Below are 26945 nucleotides of genomic sequence, written 5' to 3'. Positions count from 1 at the left end.
AACACACACACACACCAAAAGTCATTAAGGGGCTACAGCTGAAGCTATTAGTCGGTCACCTGTATGTTTCGATTGGAGTCATTATGGAGGCAGCTGGAGGGAAAACACTTGTTCCACAGATGAAAAATGTGACAGCATGTGTGCTTTTGTAACATTTACTAATAATTTGTGTTACAAATGTTTTACATTAAGTAAAAGCCTTCTTAATGAAGCGTGTAATAATCAGTCTGACATTTATGCAGGTTCTGCTGAAATATGTACTGGCTAGTTTTCAGCCCGAGCTGCTTAAACCTGATTTTATTTATTTATTTTTTTTTGTTTGTTTTTGTTTTTTGGCACGTGGCAGCGCTAATTTAAAATCTTTTGCTAAAAAATCATTCCCTCAGTTAGCTAGTTTGCCAGAAATCTACTTAATATCAGCTAACTGTAGCTACATATTAGCACTGTGACAAGGTCAGACAGATGCTAGCTTGGCACATTTCTTTATTAATCATTACCATTTTAAAACATTATATGAGTTTCTTATGTTAAGAAAGCAACAAGATGGTCCTGAGGTATGAAAAAAGGTTTAATCAGTTACTGGCTAACCTATTAGTGTGAAAATGTTGAAATGTTTCAAGAATTAAAAATACAACCCATATTTTTATTAGCGTGATCATTATTTTTCTTTATGGAAGTCCACCAATCTATAAGACACTTTATAAGAATGGATTATATTGTTTTTTATCTTGGGAACTTGCTTTTAAAATGTCTTTCTAGTTGCTTCAGCTAATCAAACAGGCTAGGCGTAATTGATGTTTGCAACAAAAATCCGCTAGCCAATTTTCCATTAAAAATTATACACACACAACTTTCACAAATAGAACCTTTAAAAAGACGTTTTATGTGGAAAGTCTTGCTAGCAAACTTGTTACTGAAAAAACACTTTTTTTGTTTGTTTGATATATATATGTTTACATCTATAGACGACAGTTCAGTTTACAGCGTCAAAACAGTATACCTTAGCGTGTGTATGTGTGTGTACTGATTAGATAGCTTAAGCTAAATAACTTATCTATGATGGAATCATTGCAGCTTATAAATAATTATATTATTAACCGAAGTTTTTGAATTTGCAGAGTAGTTTTTTAATACACTCTGGTGCACCAATCGTTTTTAAAGCAGGGGAATCCCTGGGCACCATAAATCATGGGCTAGGTGTTAGCAATTTTTTTTTTATTTGTTTGTTTGTTTGTTTTGGTGGAAATCCCATTATGCATTACCAAAGGAGGTCCAAGCACAAAACAGTGTTTCGTCAGTGGAAAGTTCATGAACCAAAAGAATTTTCATTAAAAATATTTATAATGAATAATCGCCAAATACCTAATTATTAAATTCTTACTCAGCAGGTTTGTAAAATTGATATTAAAGTTAAACAAGGACTTGGATGCAAAGGTTTAAGAAACATGGAGCTACACCACAGACATCGGGGAGGTTTTTTTGACAAAAAGGAAGTCAAGTACTGTGTGTGTGTGTGTTTTGCTAGTGTTCTACAAATGCTTTTCATTTATGCAGACTAATGAAGCATGTAATAAGCAGACGTCCGCTCTCTTAACTTGCTATTTGATACTAATGGACATGTTGCTTACTATAGTGTAGGTCCAGCTGCAAATGCAAGTACAACAGGACGACGACATGAACATGACATTTTGGATGCTTTTTTAAAGTCATCTGTTGTGGTGTAAAACAGGGTGTCAAATTTAATACGATTCTTAAATGGAATTCAAATTGTCCAAGAGAAATGTCTTTAATCCGCAATTTTATATCTTTGTAACAATGCGGAAAACTGTGCATTTGTTTTACCTTGTTCGTATCGTGTTATGTTAAGCAATTAATTTCGGGTGACTAGAGCGTAAAAGGCGGACAGCTCTTTGAGTTAAGCTTGACTCGACGTCCAGGCTTTTTTGTCCTACAGTACGTTCCTGTCTCACGTACAACAACCTTCGCCTATGCTGCATGTTTCTGTGCATTTTTTATAAGAGGTCAAGAGCTCGGGTTTGTCCTGAATCACAATCCCTCATTCTTCCTGTCTCACTGTCTTGTCCCTGCTCTAAACCCCAGGGTCTGGACTTCATTAGGTCCAAAGCCTTCCTCCCCTCCACCACTTCTACCTCCTTCCCCTTGTAGACAGAACAGAGGCGACATAATTCACTTTGCCAGGTTTTACAGTGTGGGGTAGGGGACCAGGGAAGGGTCAAGTGAAAAAGTGAAATCTGTTCCCCATGTGTGTGCTCACCCCGCAGGCTGAAAAACTGAGTGAGAGACAGAGAGAGAGAAGGAGAAAAAGTGAGAGAGAGAGAGAGAGAGAGAGAGAGAGAGAGAAAGGGAGATACTTGGTGTGTGTGCTGGGGGGGGCGAGACAGTCTATTGAAATTGCCCTGTCTGTCTCCACCTTGCCTTCCATCAAGACTAATCCAGTTTGCATCAGATTCCTGGGTAAAACCGCCCTCACACGTTGAACACAGTGTGTCAACACACACACACACACACACACACACACACAATATATGTATATACTGTGTATATTTATATATACCTTGCTCATAAGCTACACTGCAACCAAAACACCACAAATAAATCTTTGAGCATGTCAGTTCTTTCCTGTGAATTAGGACTCACTCGCTAATCTGCACTTCCTCTCCAACCAACTCATCAGCACCTTAGAGTGCAAAACCACACCTGTACCTCACACGCGTCAGTCTCGAGAGCACCGAGCACAAACCGTCGCTCAGTCATTCATTTATTTCTAATTAAAAATAAATTAAAGCCTGTAAGAGCTCTTGTCACCATCTATTAATTAATAATCTTTTCATATCGTAGTCTTCTTTTCACTTTTATTATTATTATTATTATTATTATTACTACCAAATATCCACATTTAGTAATCTTTTATGAGCAACATCTAATTATGACCAAATAAGCCATAATAAAAGGTTGTTTAATTATAAAAGCTTCATTTAGCACTAAATAATCTTAATCAATTTTTGTCCTCCTGAACACTTAAATAAAATATGTAATCTCCTGCCGGCAGATATTTATTATGATATCCAATTACTAAGTTCATATAATAAAACAGACTTTAAAAAACTCACTTTTACATAAAGATAAAATAGATATATAAAGAAATAGCATGTAATGCATATGTGCGAGAAATCATAAGTCGATCTACAAAGCAGGTGTCTCAGAAGCTGGTTTGTTTTAGATTATAAATATAAAGATTTACATGGAAAAGGTAAATTAAGGAATTTTGTATTTAATTGCGTTGTTGTTTAATTGTATCATTATTGCATTTTCATATTATAACATTATCTTCATACCTCTACATTTAAGGTGCAAAACAGCTAAATATTCAACTCGAGTATTTTTTATAGTATTTTTAGTTACATTTGTAATTTTACGCATGTATTATTAACCAAACATGCAAGTGATGATAATCATAATAATAATAATAACAATAATAATAATAATAATCATAATAATAATAATACCTGATCTCTAAAAGAAGAAAAACATTTTTTTTTTTATTCTTTGCTAAGTTGACTTTTTGTGAATTGTTTTTTTTTTTTTTTTAGGTAAAAATATCGTCACAAACTTTTTTTATCCGCATTTTATAAGTTGTGTAAGTGTTCCACCTGATGCGCACAGAGAGTTTATCTGAAATCAGAGACAATTTAATCAGTTGCGATAATTAAACAGTGACACGGTGATAATGCGCAACGTCTTTAAGGTTTATAGGAAATGTCGCGGCACGTGTGCACAAACAGGCCTAATGAATCTGCAATTAATTAATCCGAAAAGCTGCCGCTGTCTGATTCGGGCTCGGCTCTGATAAATATAATCCGCGCGCTCTTTTATTCTTATTTTATATATATGGAATAATTTTGTTAGGTGAATATATATTTGTGTGAGTGTGTCTGCACAAGAATGCATGCGCAAATAAAGTAACTGGACGATTTGGGTTTTTTTTTTTGTTTGTTTGTTTGTTTGTATTTTTAGCATGCACCAAAAACAGATCAACATTCCAAAAATAATAAATTAAATGTAATATAAAATTGATCCTTATTTCAAACTTTTTTGTTATTATTTTATCTGCTTTTTTTTATCAGACTTTGACTTGGATAAGCACTTGAGTTACAGCTCAGTCAGCATTTTAAAGTAATTTCTCAGCAGGCGCATCAGGTGCTGTGATTTTTACAACGCACCAACACTGTAGCTGTAAAAAAAAAAAAAAAAAAAAGGATTCCCTTCATGTATGACATGTTGAACTCTTAGACCCGTCTGCTCCAACACACTCAAACCTCCAGCCGTGTTTAATAATCCTGCTTGTACACTGAACAAAAAAACGCGCCACAGGGCCAACTGTATACAGTGGATGAAAGAACGTCTGCAGTCATTTTTAAGCACTTTTTTATGACCCAGTAAGTTTAAATAAGCTTCTACGTGTGTGCAATGACTCTACTTTTATCTTCGAGGAGAAAGTTTGGGTTGCACAGCTTCAGTTTACGCACTACATGTTTATGCGCTCATGCGCTACAGCTTCACAACTCCAGCGGTTCGCTTTGCGCGTCTTTAAACGCATACGCATGGTGCATGATGCATGTTTACACACACACACACACACACAATGCATGGTGCATGTTGCCCCACACACACTCACACACATACATACACTGATGATGTCTCACCTTTGCGCGGCCGTGTTGGCGTCCAGTATCCCGGCGCTCTGCATCCATGAGCGCACCGGAGTCATGCCGCTGGCGAGCGGTTCCTCCTTCATGGTGAGCGCTCCCCGCGGGAGACCGTCCTGGATGGAAAACATGAAGACGGCCCTCGAAACCGGCTATTCGAGCGGAATATTTTTTACAAAAAGATGAGGAAAAGGAAAAAGGGGGAAAGAAATCCTCCGGATTAGTTAGTAATAAAAAACAACTCGAAGGGAGGAGGCAAAAAGAGATAAGCGACCAAAAAAAGTGTCAACAAGGGTCCTTATCCTCTCCAAAGGGGTCCTTGATGAATGCGCGGCGAGCGCTCCGTATCCCACCGGGTTGCTCCTCTCTTTCTTATTTTAGATTCCCAATAATAAACCTCGCAAGTTCAAGATGAAGCCGGTGTGTGCGTGTTTGTGTGTGTGTCTCTGAGTGTGTGCGTGCGTGCAAGTGTGTGTGTTTAGTTAAAAGAGGGAGGAGAGAGGTCGCCAAGCATCTCAAAGGAGAAAAGCACCGGATCAAGGCGAGCGTCTGGTCGGGAAGTTGCTCAGAAGAACGAGGAAAGAAAGAAAGAGCAAGCAAACGCGCGCGTCCGGATGAAAAAGCGGGATGAAAACGGAACGCGCGTGCTTCAAAAAAGAAGAGGGAAGTAAAAATGCAGTGATTAGCGACAGAACAAGAGGGAGGGATGGAGCGGGGAAGGAAGGCTTCGTGCGCTCCCCGGGGGAAAGGCGGATTGGGTAAGAAATCTCACTCCCTCTTCTCCCTCCTTCCTCTCCTCTCCTCTCCTCCCCTCCATCCGTCTCTTTACGGTTCGCGCGTCCCCGCAGACACGCCGCGCACCTTCTCACCGGGGCTGGGCGGGGCCCTCACCAGGAGGGGGCGTGACTCTGGCCTTAAAAGGAAAGCTCATTTGCGTATCGGAGGTGTGGGAATCATCCGCGAGCGCCGAACACCTGAACACCACTGTGAGGTGCGTGGAGTGACACAATGCATGGAAAAGGAAGGGAAAAAATAAAAAGATTTCCAGCCCGAATAAATCATGATGTTTCCCAAATCCAGAAGCTTGTAAACTCTAATCGATTACAGCAAACATGGAGGTTAAACAGGGGTCAGAAATGCTGAAGTCTGAGAGGATAATACATCTAATGAGTTCAAGTGCACTTATTTCAGTTAAACACACACACACACACACACACAACTGACAATGCTGCTTAATAAAATTACGGTATAATAAGTTAGGATAAGTCAAGTCAGACATCTTTCATTTTTAGCCAAATAATAATAATAAAAGAATTATAATAGTTATTGATTTGCTACTTTTTTGAAACAGTATGTACATTGCAATATGAATACTCAGTGTAAACAATAAATCTATAATTTATCATTTAACAATAATAATAATAATAATAATAATACATCCACAACCTTGACTCGATTTTTTTTTTGTTTGTTTGTTTGGTTTGTTGTTTTTGCTTCTTGGTTAGACAAAATCAACCTCAAAATTTGTAGGGAAAAAAAAACATGTTGTAATAAATTATAATGCGCCATTTTGAAAATATGTGTCTAGATAAAGGAGTCGTTGGTGGATTAAATATGAAATATTTATCACACGAGACTGAAAACGATCCCGTGGGTTTTCAGAGCAGGGATTTCACCTCGATTAGATCCTAAATGATATGATACTTCATAGATTTGCGAGAGAAAGAAGAAAGAAATATCGCATGCTTATCATATAGGTATTAAGGAATGAACCCGACAATTATTATTATTATTATTATTATTATTATACGCTGTTAAGAACAAATTGAATTATTACATATTTACGTGGATTTATTATTATTATTATTATTATTATTATTATTCGTTCATAATAAAGCTACCAACGCGACATTATTTTAATTGTGATTTTTCTTTTAACACCCACACACACCCACACACGCGCGCACACTCCCTAAAAATCGCGGTGTTGTTATATTTTCTCCCTGGTGTAAATTTATCTTAAGAGACTGAAATCCACATCCTATAGCCGGTTTCATCTTGCGTAATATTATTTTTTTATTTGTATCTGTTTTTAAAAAGTTCCTCGATATTAATTAACATCTGTAATGCAACATATTTAACTAAAGGAAATACACTTTTTTACATTTATATTTCCTACATGTATCCATTTCTATTAGCTTTATTCCTCACACATGCAGACTGACAGCAGGGTTTTTTTTATAATGAGACGGATGATAATGTCTATGAACCAGGTCCTGTTCTAAAAATCCGACTCTGTTTAACATGTATAGTCATCGCCTAAAGCGTGATCGTATTTTGAGCACGGAATGTGGGTCTAAAGCGGCTGCGGATTAAATAGTAGTGTCGAAATGGGCTAGTAGGTAATTCCACCTTTAAGAGTAACGTGCGGAAATACTCCCTGTAATGTCAGCCTGAGATGTGAGACATGTTTCACTTGGGAAAGTTGCTCAGTTTGGGTGAAGTTTGGCCACAATCCAAACCGCATGGCCCGTAATAAACACCACACCAAGCCCATTATGGCAAATTAGTACACCACTAATACACTCATTATGACACTCTGTAATATTTAAGACCCAGCGCGCATGCGCACTTTACATTCCCTCCCTGTGCACACCACCTTATATACCTTTAATATCCTATACAGTATATTTTGAAAACTTTACCTTGAAAGCTTTAATCTGAAAGCAGTTCCAAATCAGTTCTGCGCCAGGTATATAGATGTACACATATCTAATTGAAAGGGAAAAATATATTTAAACAATTTAACCCATCTTTTCTGATTGTAAACGTTATAAATAGGCTTAATATTTATTCATTTTACAAAACACTGTTTTAAAAATCCATAGTAACACCAAGTGTTACATAAAAATGTCATAAAAAAATAACGTTTTGACATTTAACATAGGCTATATTTGTGGACACACAAACATAAAAATAATTTTGAGGCTACATTGTGGTCACATGTAATTTAATAAAATAATGCCAAACGTCTGAATTTTATATAATATATACATTAAGAAACAAATAATGAAATCATACGAAATGATCATACAAAAAAAAAAACCCTATCTGTTCCTAGGGTTCTTCTTTACTCTGAGCTGAATGAGAGCGCTTTGCTGCCCCCTAGTGGACAATCAATGTAAAAACGTACTGGAATTGTTACATACAACTTCAGGTTTCTAGCCTGAGTAAGAACCCTGTCCTGTACTTTTTAATATTTCTCCTGCCCTAACGCGCCAGAATAAATAACCAGATAATTACCAGTGCCTCCCGAGTTAAATCAGGCGAGTAAGGGCAGGAAAACACTAACGTGCAGGATAGGACAGGAGCAGGAATATGAACCTAATACTGTAAAATATGATTACTCATAACACTCCAAGATTTGGCTCGTTTTGACCTAAAACATGCGTTTTAATTACGTTTTCATTTCATTGTGTTACTAAAAGTGTGAATTACATGAATTACAATAAGAAAAAACCTCTATAAACTAGTTAGAAAGAAAGAAAGAAAGAAAGAAAGAAAAAAATAGCAACTCAGATAAAGATAGATAGATAGATAGATAGATAGATAGATAGATAGATAGATAGATAGATAGATAGATAGATAGATTTTTACTAAATACAGAACTGTAGGATTCGATCCTATAGCATCACTGTTTGTTAATAAAAGTTATCCACCTAAACCCAGAGTCTCTTTCATTATTACTGCAACAGCATCTGTAAGATTTTACAGCCTCCTGCACTTTCTGTCCTTGATGCTGTTGATGTTTAACGCCAGTGTTGTATATAACCTCCATACAATAAACTGATCACAAGATCCAGATCAAAGGCTTTTATTCGTATTGTTTACATGCACTGACAGTTTTAGAGGTCAGAATGGGTAAAATCTGGATATAATCAACATTTAAGAATGGTTTTTAAGGAAATAATAAAATACAAACATACAGGCAGACAATTTCTTTCTTATTAGTGCTAGGATAGAAATGGTGCTGATTATAAAGCAAAGAACGCCACTTAGTGTTCAAATGGAGAACAGCAAGATGTGGGGAAAATCTTTGATATCTCTCAGTGGTTTGTTTTATACTAAACTCTCAGAATTATGTATTAACTATAAATAGACATTAAACAATTGTTAAACTTGTCTAAATGACACTGAGAGGAATATTCAACCCTGAGACATTTTTAACATGTTTATTAGTTTTGTTTAGTGATTGTTTTGGTTGATGATCATTTATATCACTCCTGTGAGAGGTTAGCAGTTTTCTGACATGATTGCTAATACAGTCAGCTTTTAAGGATCTTTTCAGCAGGCTTATAATTAACTTATACTTGAGTCTAATTTTGATCTTTTACAAGAAACTTAAATTATATGAACTATACATTTCTATGTAGTACTTCCACATATTAAAATTTTATGTCTCACTGTTATAAAAAAAAAAAAAAAAAAGATTCGATTTGAGGAACACCCTGAGATAAAATCCAGGTTTCTGAAAACTTAACATATCATTTATGCTTTTTGCACAAACACCCAACTTTTTAAATTATTTATTAATTCATGCATCTAAATTTCCTGATAATTCTAATTGTAACAGAGCCCACAGAATGTAACTTTATGCTAGGTTTGCTAAAAATGCTAAAAATGTGATTCATATGTTATCAAGAATATCTGTGGAAATGTTGACATTTCTGATATTTCTTTTTAGTTTCAATGTGTCTGTTTTCAACGACTATGCATTTGCAAAACTTTTGCTCACAGCCATTTGTGAGAGGAAGAACAATAAGTTGTGTTAAATACAGCACTGGAATACAGAACAGGAGGAATACAGACATGATATATATTGTATATGAAAAAAAACAGAGAAATCTAAAGAACTCATATATGCACCACCACCAACACCATCATCATCATCAGCACCATCATCCGTGATCTTCCATGTTACAGCTCATCTCTGGGATTATTTTTCACACAAGGGCTTATTGAACGCAGGCAATCCAAAACAGGCTCTGTCCATGCTACAGAACAAATACAACACACACATATTTCACAAAAATTGGAAAATTGTGAAAGATTTGAATAAACATGACTATATGCATATGTGAAAATATATGAATAAATGTGACTCTTTACACTGCCTATAATGCAAGGGTCGCCCAGGTCTGGGGTGGTGAGGTGAAAAGCTGATTTATTACATTTACAGGAAACTTCAAGCACAGTACGGTAATGAGAATCTTAACCACAGTGAATGGGGCGAACGTGTTAGTCTGTGAATGACGATCCTGGCTGAGGTGGCTCGGAGCCCACTGCAGTCATTCTGGTGAACGTTTAGCAAGTAAAAAGGAACGTTTTTCGAACATATGTGTGTGGGAACTGTACACACTATTATTTCCCAACACCACTTGCACATTACAGGAACTTGGCTGAAAGTTATTGCCTCATCCCCACATCCACCGTAAAATTCTGATTAAAGGAGTTAGTAGGAGGCCAGGGGTTCAGACACATGCAGTCCAATCATGGCTCTGGCATACTGAGAAAAATCTCTACCTTGATTGTATACAGGCACTAGTGAAACACTGGGATGAGGGCATTAGTGTAGCAGGGGATTATATAGAGAAATAAAGGGAGTGTTTACTGTGTTCTCTTATTTCGTACATTAAAAGTCCTACTTTGACTTGAACGGCACTCATAGTACAATAGATAGATAGATAGATAGATAGATAGATAGATAGATAGATAGATAATATGAGCAATTTAAACCATTTGAAGGTGTACTGTACACTTAAAATATCATTGTACTCATACATATATTATATTGCTTACCAGAAAACAACCCTTCACTGTTGTAATTTCCTTCCATCACACTTTTCACACACTTGTCAATTGCACAGTGAGCAGTACCTTATCAAAAAAATTAGGGAGACAGTGATTACTCAGACTCTATTATTGATGACTGTATAATAAAATATCATTAAATAAATTATTCTTAAACTTACGAGAAACCTCGTGATTCTTCTTAAGACTATAACCTAAAATATAAAAACATAAGCACAATAAATTAATATATATCTGCAGCGGCATGTATATTCAAATTAAATGACACAGAAAGTTTTTGAGCTCTTTGGGTGTTTCAATTATTAATTCATTAATAATAAAATTTATTTGCATGTATAAATCAAATTCATGGAATGACAGATAAGATATATTTTCTCTGAACACACTACATAGTAAAGCCTTATGCTAGGTTAACTGCTAAACTTTTTAAGGAAATAACATGCTAACCTGCAAACTAGCACTATAGAAAAAAGACTTCCTATTAATAGTGCATACACACGAGCACTAGCACTAGCACTAGCACACCAGAAGCAGACTAGTCTAGGAACTAAAGGATATCTGTGAACTAGCACAGTGGTAAACAGACTTATTTACAAATGATTTTATCCTGTGGCTCTGTGTGTCTAGACTAAACTAGCATTGTAATAAACATGCTAACAACCCCCCTTAACTAGGGTTACTACATTACCTACCCTAGTTTTCCCAGATACAGTGGAACCTCAGATTACGACCATAATTCGTTCCAGAAACGGACTCGTATTCCAAAACACTCGTAAACCAAATTTAATTGTCCCATAGGAAATAATAGGAATTCAAATTATTCGTTCTACAGCTTAAAAAAAATAAACGCATAAAAATAACTAATACAAAATATAAAGTAAAAATAAAACAAATTAACCTGCACTTTACCTTTAAAAAAAAGTAAAAATAAATCCAGACAGATAAGTCTTTCCCTTTGTGCACGCAGGTGCTGTGTGTGTGTGTGTGCATGCACATTACACACACACACACAGCACCAGATACACACTCTCTGCCTTACACAGAAACTCTGATCTGTCGTGATTCTTTTCAAAGGTAAAGTGCCGGTTTATTAGTTTTTTGTTTTTGTTTTGTTCTGTAAGAATGCGCTCACGCGAGTATGACTAGCAATGTTCCTTGCTAATTTTGCTCGTAATCCGAGGTTCCACTGTAGTATACTGCTAGTTTTTACATACCTAGAGAATATTTTAAAATTGAGGGTAAGTTAGAGGAAGAGGATGGTAATGGTGGTAGGGACAAAAAGAAGTGCTAAAATACTGACTTCTGTGTAGCACAGAGTGTGTCATGGCCACAGCTAGTAGGTAAAGGTCTAAACAAGTCCATAATTCTAAATGAAAAAATCAACTCTTTAAGGGGCAGTTAGTATTTTTGTAGGTCAGGTTCATTTTTGTATTTATTTATTTTTTACTTATAAATTTTGTCAGAACCAAATTTTCATGTTTCTTTGGAGAAACTATAGAAGTAACTAAAAATGTCATGTTACAAGCAGAACGGCTTTATTGTTCCTTATGTGTTCTTTTATTTAATATTTAAGTTTATAAAATACTACCAATTCATTTTCTATAAGGATTAGTTAGTGGGAGGTTGCTAGTAGATTCTCTGGCAGATTCGCAATGACCACAGTAACAATAGCTTTCTCGCTTATAAGCCAAAAGCAATGTCAAGACAGATTAATGAGAAATTCCCATATATTCCCATTCTTCCAAATTTTTATGTAAGACAAATTATAAACTGTTAGTTATTTACCATTAATTGCCATGTTAAAAACCATTAACATGATTAGTTGACAGTTGTGAAATTCAAACTTACTGGAGTTTTCGAAAAGGAGGTCATATCCCAGTTTGAGGCACTTTTGCAGTACACAGGCTAAAAAAAAAAAAAAAAAAGACAAAAGTAGATTTAGTTGTGTTTTTCAAAACAATTAAAAACTTTTAAAGGGTTATTTAAATTTTTGTAATGTTGAAATGTTTGTAGTAGCATCAGTAATGTTTACAATCTGATGTTTAAACCCTGGATAACAATGTGTATAAAGCTAATAAAGTTTAACTGATTTTATTCTTTCATGTTGTTGGTGGTGGTGGTTTCACTCGAATATAATACCTTCGTCCAAGCAGTTCATGGTCAATGGTTCTCTTTGCAAACATCCTGAAAATAATAATGTTTTAGATTAGATTACCTTAAAATATTATTTAAACAACTGATACCCACTGTTTTTTTTAACTGGATAGTCAACTCTGTTACTGATGGTCAGTGGTGTTGCCAATAGTCAGCTGTTTTTATTTATTATTTTCTTTTAATAAATTGAATATGTAAACCCATTTTAACTTAAGTTTCTGTACCCAGATAAAAAAAAACACAAATCCTGTTGATGACACTCCCATTTCTGTAGAAAGTGTGGATGAATGAAAAATGAAACTACTCTTTCAGAGGGAAAAAATTAGGTTATGTCACCATTGTAGCAGTGGCACTAATGGGGCGATAAATATATACACTTTAGTATTTAGTCTTTGGTAAACCTTTATAGACGGCAAAAATGTAAGATTTTACTTTGTGTAACACATTTTAAATACCCATAACAGAATATTGCTAGGCATAAACTGTTTACTGTTAAAATCTTAGCTCAGAACTATGTATTTTATGTATGTCTATAATAAAGCAATAAATGCTAAAAATGTATACAGTTGTATACAGTTAATGATGATGCATTAATTAACTTAACTTTACTGTAATGTTGTTAAAATATATTTTTTTTTTATTGATATTTCCATTTGACACATACTGAAACTGGTTGATACCTAGAAATGTTATTGTCAACATTTCTATTGAAGCTATACACAAGGCAAAGCTGAGAAAACGTAACTGTTGACAGTCCTGCCGTTAGTTTGTTACCTTCAATTTCACTTATGCCAAAGATGTAGCTTTCACTTTTGGTTCCTCCACAGATACCTGTTAAAATGGAAAGTAAGCTGATTATTGCTTCATGACATTTACCATTAACACAAGCTCTATTAGACTGCATGATGAACAAAATGTATATATTTGACATAAAGAATTTGATATTTGACAAAGTATTATTCTTTATTATTTAAACTGAAAAAAATAATCTTGCAGACTTATTTAAATTTTCTACACAAAAATGTTATAAAAACAGCAAAGACTATACCAGAACAGGTCACATTATGATTATGACTTACCAGCAATAACCGCAGCAAGTAGGAGATGAATATGCAGAGACATATTTGAGGTTTGTTCCTTTTATTGCCTGAGAGCAATGTTTGTTGTATTAGGTCAAATAAATTCCTTGATTCAGAGGCACACACCTAAATATCAGTCATGATCCAACCCAATCCACCCTATTGGACAAAGAAAAAGGAAACTGAAATATGAGCTGCCGTGGCCCTTTTGCATCAGGCATTGATGAGAGTAATTTAAAAATGAAACTTTCGCATACAGTGCAGTAAAAATATATTTTTTTGCATATTTGTCACATTTAAATAACTGAGATAAACAAATTTGAATATTACAAAAGATAACCCGAATACAAAATGCAGTTTTTAAATGATTATTTTATTTATTAAGGTAAAAAAGCAAAAGGTAAAGTAAGGCCTTGGTTGGGGCTCCTTTAGCTCAGATTACTGCATCAGTGCCAGATTACTGCATTAGAGACAATCAGCCAGTTGCACTGCAAAAACAGTATTGAAGACCAGGTTGCTTTGATGTCAGCTTCAGCTCGTCTGTATTGTTGGGTCATTTGGATGTTTCTCATCTTCCTCTTCATAATAGCCCAAAGATTCTCTATAGGGTTCAGGTCAGGTGAGTCGGATGGTCAATCAAGCACAATATTATCATCGTGAGCAAACCAGTTAGTGGTAGTTTTGGTGCTGTGGGCAGGTGATAAGTCCTGCTGAAAAGGAAATCAGCAGCATATCCACAAAATCCGATGCAGAAAATGCTCTAAAATCAAGGTAGACTGTGCTGACTTTGAACTTAATAGTAAAAGACAGTGAACCAAGATGACATGGCACCCAAAATTAACACAAGCTGTGAAAACTTCACTAGACTTTGATTTTGTGCCTCGCTGCTTTTTGTCCAGACTTGGGGTCCATGATTTCCAAATTAAATGCCAAATTTATTTTCATCTGTAAAGAGGACTTGGGACAGTCTTTTTTTTCCTTAGACCATGTAATAGACTTCTGACATTGTCTCAAGTTCAGGAGTGGGTTGATATTAGGAAAGCAACAGTTGTAGCCCATTTCCTGAGGACATCCATTCGTGGTGATTCTTGATTCACTGACTCCAGCCTCACTCCCCTTTTTGTTAACCTTGACAAGTTCTTTAATTAGCTTTTTCTGGACAATCTTCTTAAGGCTACAGTTCTCATGTTGCTTATGAATAGTAATTTATATGAAGAGTATCAATAATATCAATAAATTGTATGAATAGTAATTTACTTAAACTCAACATGAAATGTCCTAATATTATGAAATATTGGATTTTAACAAGCTGTAAGGCATAATCATCTTTAAAAAAAAAAAAAGGTTACATGTAATTATTCCAGAATATATGAGGGATCCTTTTAAAATTTAAATTAAATTACAATTTTTCTTTAAAACATATGGAGCCCCACTGGTGACAATGGGGGAAAATAAAATATTTTGTGGCCCTTACTTACTAAAGCCTTGGGAACAAGATACTATAAAGCTTGGCCAGGAGATACAAAAGGGGGTAGAGCTTTTTCATATTTAGCTCCAAAGCTTTGGAATAGCCTTCCAGACAGTGTTCGGGGCTCAGACACAGTTTAAAAAGTAGACTCAAGACGCATCTCTTTAATTTGGCATACGCGAAACTCATCCCATAACTTCATACTCCAGTACATCTATCCTGAATGGCAACTACGCTAATTCTCTCCATCCGTTCTGTATTTTTCTACCAATCTAGGCATCTGGAGATTGTGCAAGCTTCAGTAGACAAAGGCCGACCCTGCGAGGATCCTGAGGCATCCAGAGAAGGACCAGCTCCAGCTGGATTTTGCTTTATGATGGTTGGAGCTACACATCCTGCTCCTGTGCTCCCAGTGATCCAGACCCCATCTGCCCTCTGCACCTACTGACTCATCCCTGTGCTGAACTGGACTTCATGTTATTTAAAGAATTTCTGTTATGTTGAACTTTCAGCTGCATAACACACATGATGTTATATCATCTCTATCTGTTATCACCCAAATGAGGATGGGTTCCCTGTTGAGTCTGGTTCCTCTCAAGGTTTCTTCCTATACCCATCTCAGGGGTTTTTTCTTGCTACTGTCGCCGCCACCCTTGGCTTGCTCATCAGAGACATTTCATTCATCATTCATTCATTCATCTCATTATTATCTAGACACATTTTTCTCACACATACACAATTTATTTTTTTATTTTTTTTATTATTATTATTTATTTATTTTATTAAAATTGAAAAAAATTCATTTCTTTCATTTTTGTGAAGCTGCTTTGAGACAATGACCATTGTTCAAAGCGCTATATAAATAAAATTGAATTGAATTGATACTTTGATGTGGTCATGACATACTAATGTGTGGGAATGAGATGCTATGTTGTGGACATGACTTACTAAGATGTGGGAACGAGATAGTATGTTGTGGCCATGACTTACTAAGGTGTGGAAATGAGATACTATGTTGTGGTCATGACTTCCTAAGCGTGGGAATGGGACACTATGTTGTGGCCATGACTTCCTAAAGTGTGGGAACAAGATACTATGTGTGGCCAGGAAATACTAAGGTGTGAAAAGATATACTATGTTGTGGCCATGACTTACTAAGGTGTCGGAATGAGATATGTTGTAACCACAACTTACTAAAGTGTGGAAATGAGATACTATGTTGTGGCCACGAGTTACTAAAGTATTGGAATGAGATACTATGTTGTGGCCATGACTTACTAAGGTGTGAAAATTAGATACTTTATTGTGGCCATGACTTACTAAGGTGTCGGAATGAGATATGTTGTAACCACAACTTACTAAAGTGTGGGAATGAGATACTATGTTGTGGCCATGACTTACTAAGATGTGTTAATGAGGTACTCTATTGTGGCCATGACTCAATAAAGTGTGGGAATGAGATATTATGTTGTGGCCTTGACTTACTAAGGTGTGAAAAAGAGATAACGTGTTGTGGCAATGACTAATTAAGGTGTGGAAATGAGATACTCTAATGTGGCCATGACTTACTAAAGTGTGGGAATAAGATATGTTGTAACCACAACTTACTAAAGTGTGGGGATGAGATACAATGTTGTGGCCATGACTTACTAAAGTGTGGAAATGAGATATTATATTGTGACCACGACTTACTAAAGTATGGAAATGAGATACTATGTTGTGGCCATGACTTACTAATGTGTGGAAATGAGATACTCTATTGTGGCCATGACTTATTAAGGTGTCGGAGTAAGATATGTTGTAACCACAACTTACTAAAATGTGGGGATGAGATACAATGTTGTGGCCATTAGTTACTAAGATGTGGAAATGAGATAGTATATTGTGGCTATGACTTACTAAAGTATGGAAATGAGAGACTATATTGTGGCCATTACTTACTAAGGTGTGGAAATGAGATACTTTGTTGTGGCCATGACTTGCTAAAGTGTGGAAACAAGATACAATGTGTGGCCAGGAATTACTAAGGTGTGGAAAAAGATACTATGTTGTGGCCATGACTTACTAAGTGCATCGGAATGAGATATGTTGTAACCACAACTTACTAAAGTATAGGGATTAGGTACTATGTTGTGGCCCCAACTTACTAAGGCGTGGAAATGAGATACTACGTTGTGGCCATGACTTACTAGAGTGTGGGAATGAGATACTATATTGTGGCCAGGAATTACTAAGTTGCGGGAATGAGATACTATATTGTGGCCACAACCTACTAAGGTAAACTACTTTGGGCTCTTACAGTACTAACTCTCACTAGTAAGTCATGGTCACAATATATATATTTTCCCCTCAGTGTCACCAGAGGGGCTCTGTAAAAAATAATATGTATAGGAATTATGGAATATGTCATCATATCTGAAAAGAACGTATATTGTTCATTTGACCTCAAAATTGCATCTTATTTCGTTTCGTTTTATTCCCATTCTTTCTTTCCTTTAATCTTACGAGGTTGAACTGGCAGCAGGAAGCCGCAGGTTGGAGCTGTTCGGGACCCTTTTCCTTGGGTGTGTATAATTTGCATTATTTTATTTCCCACCCGTACTCCAACACAGTCCCGCCTCCTAACGGCCGTTATTACTAACACAACGCTCGCTAATTGGTCAAAATTGTCCCACTTGCGGAATTCTATCCAATCCCAGGGCAGTATTCGAGACGTGCTGGAATGTGTTTGGGAACAAAACATCGCGTCTGGTTCCGCTAAGAGAAGACATTTTGTGGAAAGACACCGTAGAGAGAATACAGACACACACATACACACGGATTTTAAAAAGAAATATATATATACACACACACATACATTTTTTTCTGTTGTTTGGACAGTTTAATAGATTTAGTAAAGAGATTTCTTTTAAATTTTGCACCCCATAGTTTCGACAGATTTGACGCTAGCACGCTAGTTCCGTCGGCTTGGCATTGCCGATAACATTTACCGATTAGCTTAGCATTAGCATCCTCGCCTCCGCATTGCTGGGCAAGCACCCGCTAAGCTAGGCTAGCACAGACGCCGCATTTAGCTAACCGGCTAGCTTCTCTTCCCTTTTTTCCAGCCACAGAGACAGAATGGCTTTGAAACGAATTCACAAGGTAAGGTTTTTCATTATATTGATTTATTAACGAATGTAAACGAATATTGACCACTTAGCGACATTGTCCACATCAAATGCTTCACACTTGCACTTAGCTAAACCTGACTAGCCTGTTGGTTAACTTACCATACTGTTAGAGTTACATTTATATATAAAATTTATACTGCAGTGTATTTAATATAATTGCAGTATAATATAGAGTTTGCCTTCGATTTAAGTGCTAATATTATCTAGCTATTTATTAGCTGGTATTTCCAGGAAACTGGTTTGTTGTTAGCTTGGTTTCTTAGCTGCTTTCTCAAAAGGTGGATTATCTATCTATCATTACTAACGTTTATTTATTTATTTTTATTATTCTGATATTATAAGTGCTTTAATTATAAATGCCCATGTAGTGGATATTATGTTGTGCTGCTTTATTAAGGTTTTTCTTGTAAAATTTAGGAAAGATTTTTTATAAAGAATGAAGTATATATGGTGTATTTTAGAGACATTGTAGGCTAAGTATATATTTTTAATTTGATGCATTCACACACACATACACACACACATATATATATATATATATATATATATATATATATATATAATTTTTTTTTCAAACAGATTTTTTGTTGTTGTTGTTGCCTGGGCTAATTTTAGTTATTATAGTAAAATAAATAATCTAATATACTGTAAGTAAGATGATATCTGTTATGGTAAACATTTTATCATGTAGAATGGAATTAGTTAAATGTACATTTAAATGTGATTTGATTACAAGTTTATAACCTTATTATGAACATGAATTCTATTGCAAGAATGGACGTAAAATGATTTTTTTTTAAATCTGGTCTTTTTCAGGGTTTATAAGTTTTAATTTATATGGTTTCTTTAAATTTCGATCAATACGTGCTATGCATAGACTTGCATAGATTGTTAAGTCACTGTTGCTGAAATGTCCTAAAATTTGCCCATGTTCAAGGATTTCTTAACATCCTGTTAGTTATGATCATCACTACAAAAACAGGGTGTGTTTGATAGCACTTATTGGATTGACCCACACACGGTACAATACGAACGACCAAGGAGCTCAGTGCAGATCTGAGAAAAAGAATGGTTGATTTACACCCATCTTGTGTAAGAATATATTTAATGTATTGTAAGGCGATCTGGATAAGGGCATCTGCCAAATGCTTAAGCGTAAATGTAAATGGCTCTTGGAGACATTTACAAACAGCTCCTGATTCCAAGGTCAGTTCAAGTAAGACAGCCAGGAGCAACCCAGTGAACAACAAGCCACAATCCTGTCATGAACTGAAAGCTGGTGTCCCTGTCTACAGTCAAGCCAGTTTTACTTGGACTGAAAGGTTGCCGTCTAAGAAGGAAGCTCCTGTTCCAATAAAGTTTTCACGGACAAAGAAAAAGCCTTTTGACCGGAGGTTTGTTTGTAGAAGTAGAGGTGAAGCGTTCAACCCCAAGAACAATACTTACATGGTGGTGGTAGCATCATGCTTTGGCGTTGTCTTGCTGCTAGTGGATGGAATAATAATAATGAAGAAGAAGAAATTAGGACTACATCAGAGTTCTTCAGCACAACCTCAAGTTTTAACCACATGTTTTTTGAAATTTGGACAGAATTGAGCATTAAAACAGGACAATAACTGCATACACATGTCAAAGGTGGTTGTAAAATGGATAAAACTTTTGTAGTCAGTTTTTATTAGAATTTAGAGGTGACAAAATCCGGGGTTGTTCTTGGAAAGGGTCGATTGTGGGCTCTCTGAAAATGATGTAGGTGTTATTAAATTGTACATTTTATTTTATTTTTAGTATTACTCTAACTTTATGGATGCCGATTTTGGGTGATATTTGTAAATAGTGACATTGAAACTATTTTGATTTTTTTTTTTAGATAATGATTTGATTGAATATGAATGTCCAAGATTGTCATTAAATATTAAAGTAATATCAAATGAATAATAAAAAAAAAATCTATGCAGTAATATTTTTGATCGCTGCCTTTTTTTTTGCAGCAGACATCATATTACACTAAATAAATGGAAAACGCTAAATACAAATCTGTTATCTGGATGCGGCCTAGGTTTGGAGATTTTTCTTCGAAGTCGAACATGTCAGATACATTTCTATAATAAGATAGATAGGTAGATAGATGGACAGATACTTTAGATAATGGCAATCTACGTAAGCATGGGAAAAACGTCAACCTTTTTGTCACAAAAGCTTTAATTTTTTTTTTTGCTTTTAGTACCACATCCGACAAACCCGTTGCTTTAAAATAGCCGTCTCTGTTGGTGCTGTCCCATATTCCTGATACGTTTCAGGGTCAGTCTTAAGAATGTTGTCATTTTTGTGTACAGGAAATCTCTTTCTCTAGACAATTTTATCATCAGTCTCTTATCGGAAACAGTGAAACAGTGTACTTACATTTAACATTGCATACTGATATTTTTATGTTTCTTTTTAATTCAGAATCAAAACGCAAGCCAATCTCATGTGAATCTAAAATGATCTAATCTTTGCAACGGTAACCAATGCTCTGGAAGCTCCTCCCACTTTTCCCGTTATCTTATATTAATCTCATCACTCTTGGTTCTTTTTTTTTTTATAATAAAAAAAAATCTTTCTTTTTCCCACTACATTGCTCTCTTTATTAACACCTCAGTATGACTTCACCTTGGCAAAGTTCTTTTTAGAGGAAATTAATGTTTTGTTTTGTATTTAAACCAATCCAACCACACAGTCGCATCCTCTTCCTGCACTCTTATTTTCTCACATGCAATAACGCAGCATCGAGCTGGGTCTTGCCACCTTCTGCGTGCTTTCTCAGAAACGGTTGCGGTGACTTCTGGGAAGCGGCGAACACATCATACAACACGCTTGCAGTTAGAATTTCGTCTCAGGTGTAAATAGCTGTTCACACGTTTGTGCTAGTAGAGGAGGGTGGGGGTGTAGTTTGACGTAGTAACGTGTGTAGATGCTTGGTTTGGATTGTTTTATAAATTGTAATGCTTTGTTTGTAAAATCACAGATGGTGTTTGCAGTGTTCATGGTAAAGGACTCTGTTCGAACTTGCCATGTCAACGCTTTTGATTGTCTTTCTAACAGCAGGTTTATGGCTTAAAATCTGCTGGTGTTGCATCTAATCACTCCTTTTGGTCTTCCTTTTGTGTGTGTGTGTGTGTGTAGGAACTGACCGATCTGGGTCGGGATCCTCCAGCACAGTGTTCTGCAGGTCCGGTTGGTGATGACCGTGAGTTCCGCTTTAACTTACGACACAGCTCTTAAATACAGCAGATTTGAGACAGTTGTCAAACATCTGGAAATGATGGACTTAACCATGCTGCCTGTCACTTTGTAAAATCTCAAGTATTTTGTCTTTGTGTGTGTGTGTTTCACAGTGTTTCATTGGCAAGCCACAATTATGGGACCTGTAAGTGTGCAGATCACCCACCTCTTTTTCATTAAAAATGTTTTTTATGCAAAGTCATATATAACAAGACACGTATAAATGATTGTGTGTGTGTGTGTGTGTTTGGCAGAATGACAGTCCATACCAGGGTGGCGTGTTTTTCTTGACTATTCATTTCCCTACAGATTACCCATTCAAACCGCCGAAGGTATGAACGTCCTCAACCTATGCGTCTTACATCCTGTTATTTATATTTAAACATCTACCAGCACATTTCGAACACCAGTTTCTATAAGTCTCGTGTGTGAGTGGCCCCGACTCCAGACGTCCACCACATTCAGGCTAGAAACCCGACAAGTTGCCGACGTCTCGTATTTAATAAGACACTGAAGAATCATCGGGCCTTGTTTATTCACCTTTTAGCGAAAGTGTGTTAACTGTATAAAAACAAACTCTTATTAAAAAACTTTTTTTAAAGTGTCAGTGAAGGCTGACTTTTTTCGTTCTTTGTAAGCGATCATTGATCACCGTTGAAGTGCAAACGTGTGTTTTCCGGACACAGCTCGTTTGCATGCAATGACACCATCGTTTGCATGCAGACTCCGTCAGACTTGCATCATTTCCGACGAATATTTAGTTCTAGGCTTTGTAAGCAACATGATAGATGAGTGCTGTGATAAGTGTTTTTTTTTTTTTTTTTTGGTCAAACAGTGAACTGTATAGTCAGTGTTTTAAGATTTAACAACCGCATGTCTGTGCATCATTTGCAACAAATAAAGCTTTTAATTTTCCAATTTAAGTGACCAAATTACTAATAAAGCAAAGCATTGGATTTAAACCTAGTGATATTTTTCGTACTTTGTTGACTGGTACGTCCCAGAACATTTCAGAAGTAAAGTTATGTATAGCTATATCCTTTTTTTTGTGCATTCCTTATGTATAACTTGTGTGTTCAGGAAATTAGGGCCAGTTTGCACAAGTTATACTGTAACTCGTACTGAAAACGTCCCAAATTGTGAGTTCAAAACTAGGGTGTGTACCAAACCATTTAAATACCATTACACCAATAATAATAAGATGAAGAATACGCAAACACTAAATCTTTCACCCGCTGAGGCGCAGATAGACCGGCTCACCTTCGGTTTAAATCTGCCTGTTTCTTCAGGGTCAGTTTCGTGACATTTTTGTTTGTTTTGTTTTAATATATAGGTTTGTCTTTTTTTATTAACTGTATTTATCATTTTTTCGTTTTTCTCTCCCTTGAGTTTATTCTTATCTCAGTCATCGTCTCCTTTATGACAGGGCTGTGCGAAGGCTATCTCGCGCTTCCTGTGAGACCAAATATGTTTCTGACCTGCTGCTCAGGCACCTTTAGGGGGCGACCTAACACTAGAAAAGAAAAACACTAACTAGATATAGTGTACCTTTGTTTTTAATTAATAAATAAACACGCTCGAACATGAATTTTGAAGTTTTTTTTTTTTTTTTTTTTTGCCTTATTTTACCAAGTATTGAATACAAAATTTCTTATGTAATTGCTTTCCACATAATTTTTTGGCATAAGGAGGGATAAACAAGGCCCGTAGTTTTTGAATAAAGGTACAGGGTTATGTGCAGAAGGCATTCATGAAAATTAAATTTTCAAAATTTTTAAATATTATTTATATGTAGCAGTTTTAACAATGGTGATTGTCACAAACTAGCTTTGCAGAATCAAAAGAAAATTAGGGTAAATCTTAATGCTGTGGGAAAAATGTGTATAAATCAATACTTATGACAGAGTCTATGCTCTCTCTATAGATTTTTTTGCTCCTATCTGTTAAAAATGAGGTTCATTGTATTAAAAATGCAGGCAGGGTGTCTAGACAGATACCAAACAGCTGTGCTTTGCACTTTCATTTTGTGATTTCTAGTCTAGCGGTAAGCCTCCCATCACTACCCAACCTCTAAAACCAGACTAGCGGTCTTCGTCAGGAAGGAAGTAGTTTGCCAGCTGTTTATTCTGATGGCTGTTTGTCAGCATCCGAAGTGAATCATAGCGCTGCTGGATTTTACTCTCTGCTCGAACACCTAAGGAGCATTCGCAGTGTTGTTTTGTATTTTTGTTTCCCCCTGAATAGAAGGTCACGTTTATCTCCTTGTCGTCCCCTGTTCACCACAGGTTGCATTCACCACAAGAATTTATCACCCAAATATTAACAGCAACGGCAGCATCTGTTTGGATATTCTAAGATCGCAGTGGTCACCAGCGTTAACTATTTCAAAAGGTGAGCAGAGCAGCGTTTTTCATACAAACACATTTCTGTTGTGTCTATAACCGTTCATGTGCCTGATCTTGTGTTTCTTCCTGCATCACAGTTCTGTTGTCCATCTGCTCTCTGTTATGCGACCCGAACCCAGATGACCCGCTAGTCCCGGAGATAGCACGCATATATAAAACAGACAATGAAAAGTAAGTATTGGAGATATTGAGTGGTGCAGTTTGACCTTGATGATTTTGCAGTACGTGTTTGCTGCAGCGCAGTTTGGCAGGATCTCTGCTAAGCCAGCATGTGGCATTAAACATTCTATTAGCCATCCTGTGTGCGTATGCTTATTCTTCTCTCTCTTTCTTGCAGGTACAACAGAATAGCTCGGGAATGGACCCAAAAGTACGCCATGTGATACCTGAATAAACATCGCCCCAACAAATCTGCATTATAGCTGGAAGAACGTTCTACAACTGGCTCTCCTTCGAACATTATCCCTATCCCTCCTCCTCCGTCCTCTCCCCTTTCAGCAAAACAGCCCCACCCCTCTCTCCGTCTCTCTTAGGAGCGAATAATTTTTTTTTACCCACTTGTTTTGTGCCCCTTATCAGATTCCCATGTGCTGCGAACACGTCACTTTTTATTCTCCATTAAAAAAAGAAACATCCGGGCTGAACTCTGAAGCATGTGTCGAGGACTCAAGGCAGCCACAGGTTTAAAGAAAGCAAATAAAGAGCGCTTTTATTATCTCACACCGCCACACATGCACATGGAGGTGCTATTGAGAAGAAATAAAGACATAACTCCATTTAAAATAAATAAAAAAAATCTTCATGAGCAGTCTGTTGCGCTGGCCTTCACGTTTTTACAAGCTTTTCCGATAGCGGTAAACCGATTACGGTCTGTGAAATACGAGTATATACTTAGTCCAGATACAGTTAAGATCTGATTATGAAACCTACTTCCTGCATGTTAACTGCGATCTGGCGGGCCGCTGAAAAACGCCGCCAGTGTTAAACACTCGTTTCCACCTGTTCAAGGAGTCCGAGGACTTGATTTTGTTACTCCTGTCTTTTTGATTTTGACATTTTTTAATGGAGCTGTTAGTTCATCTCTCTTCCAACTACACTGTTTCCGCTTGTTGCACTGATTCGAAACTCTCGATGGACGACCGGTCAACTAATAGCTCTACTAGCTGTCCTTTTTTTTTTTTTTTTTTTTTTGGTTTCACAATAAAGTTGGTCAAATGTATATCATCTGTTATTTGGTGTGTGCTGCATGTCTTACATTTTATAAAAAATAATCACTAGTATCAAAGCAGGACTTTTATTGTGCAGAATAACAACGTAATTCTGAAAGTAAAAACTCTATAAGAATGTATTTCTCTATATAATCCCCTGCTACACTAATGCACTCATCCCAGTGTTTTAGTAGTACTTGGATACCATCAAGGTAGAGAGTTTTTTCAGTACTCTAAGTGAGGTCAGGGGTATACGGAGCATGAGGCAATTACTCCCAGCTGAGTTCCTTTAATGTGCAAGTGGTTTCGGTGAATGATTGTGTGTACAGTTCCCACAGACAAATGGTTCTCTTCCGCAAGTTGGCATTGTTGAAATTTCGTCACAATCACAAGTTTCACTTCAACGCCCCCATTCGTTCTGTGTTAAAGCACATGAGATATAAGAATATCACTAATACATAAGATTCCCCCCAGATCAGCATAATACTGTACAATCATCTGTAGGTCAGGAGTTACTTTAAAGCCCTATATGACTGACGCACTTTGATGTACTTGTTAGAATGTACTCAAAGATATGGTGCTGCGACGTTCTTCTGTACACTTTTCCCACCTCCAAAATTACCTGAAGTGTTTTATAAAAAGTATTCACTCCAGCAGTTTAATAATGGTTAAAATTTTTACATCTTAAAGAAGAGGACTTCGTACATTTTATCTATTTAGAGATTCTTGGGGGGGGGGGATTATTATTATTATTTTTTAAAGTGTCCCTTGATGTATTACTCCTCTATCCTCAACTCCTGTGAAACTATTTTTCATTAACGTGCTGATTGCTTAGAGGTCACCACGGGAGACGTCACACCACTGCATCAGTGATTATTTTCTGTCGTGGGAAAGTCAGGACCTTTTTCGGTTTCTCCTTAACATGACAAGTTTTTTTTTGTTGTTGTCTATTAGGTTGAATAGATGATGGTCAGGGAATAACTGTATAACCTAGAACATGTCTATATTTAAAGAGAAAAACAGGACTTCCTTAATAATTTTCTTTTTTTATATATATAAAAAAAAGCTGCGGTGTAAGGAGAATAAACCACTTCATGACAATGCAGGTTGAGATCTTATAGAGGTTTAGACAAATTATAGAGAGCGACGTTTATGGCCAATGTACAAATAAGGGATATAAAATTATATACTGTAGTATATAATTTGTTACCTAATTAAAGGTAAAACATGGTTATATCTGAAGGTCCACCTATTTTACTTCGTGAATCATGTTTCCACAAATAATATCTCTATAATAAAAGTAATTGTTTTATTTCTATGGAGATATGGAGTGGGGTATTATTGTAAATGAAGTGATGTGTAATAGCGGATGATGTCCAGCAGGGGGCGGACTAAACAGTGGTCTTGCTTTACGTCACGGGGAATTTCCAGCAAGGAAGTCAACTTTCTATACAAACACAGCGACTGTAGCACAAACTGCTTCTCAATGAAACTATTCCGTGCTTGTCCAGTGACTTTTATCCGCTTTTTTATTGCTGAACGCTCTGGGTTTTGTTTTGTGAAGACGTCGGGTTGTGATCTTTAAAGTGAGAAGCTGTG

General features: G+C 36.3%; 2 protein-coding genes across 4 annotated transcripts in view; one reads left to right on the top strand and one right to left on the bottom strand.

The window, feature by feature from the left end:
* LOC128544863 (transcription factor COE3) overlaps positions 1 to 4861 on the bottom strand; it is an 83657-nt gene extending 78796 nt beyond the window's left edge. For all 3 annotated transcript variants that reach the window (XM_053515158.1, XM_053515160.1, XM_053515159.1), the window contains exon 1: positions 4725 to 4861. In XM_053515158.1, coding sequence (XP_053371133.1) covers positions 4725 to 4858 — 134 coding nt within the window. In that variant the 5' untranslated portion in view covers positions 4859 to 4861. The remainder of the gene's footprint in view (positions 1 to 4724) is intronic.
* A 13186-nt stretch (positions 4862 to 18047) lies between these two features.
* ube2d2l (ubiquitin-conjugating enzyme E2D 2 (UBC4/5 homolog, yeast), like) lies at positions 18048 to 25354 on the top strand. The gene is made up of 7 exons (XM_053515466.1): positions 18048 to 18443; positions 21635 to 21698; positions 21847 to 21878; positions 21988 to 22065; positions 24019 to 24124; positions 24216 to 24309; positions 24476 to 25354. Exons 1-7 carry the CDS (start codon positions 18420 to 18422, stop codon positions 24519 to 24521), a joined length of 444 nt encoding a protein of 147 aa, XP_053371441.1. The 5' UTR covers positions 18048 to 18419; the 3' UTR covers positions 24522 to 25354.
* The last annotated feature ends 1591 nt before the right edge of the window (positions 25355 to 26945 follow it).

Source organism: Clarias gariepinus, chromosome 16 (assembly GCF_024256425.1).
Source record: "Clarias gariepinus isolate MV-2021 ecotype Netherlands chromosome 16, CGAR_prim_01v2, whole genome shotgun sequence".
Taxonomy (NCBI): domain Eukaryota; kingdom Metazoa; phylum Chordata; class Actinopteri; order Siluriformes; family Clariidae; genus Clarias; species Clarias gariepinus.
This window is presented reverse-complemented; position numbering and strand designations above follow the sequence as displayed.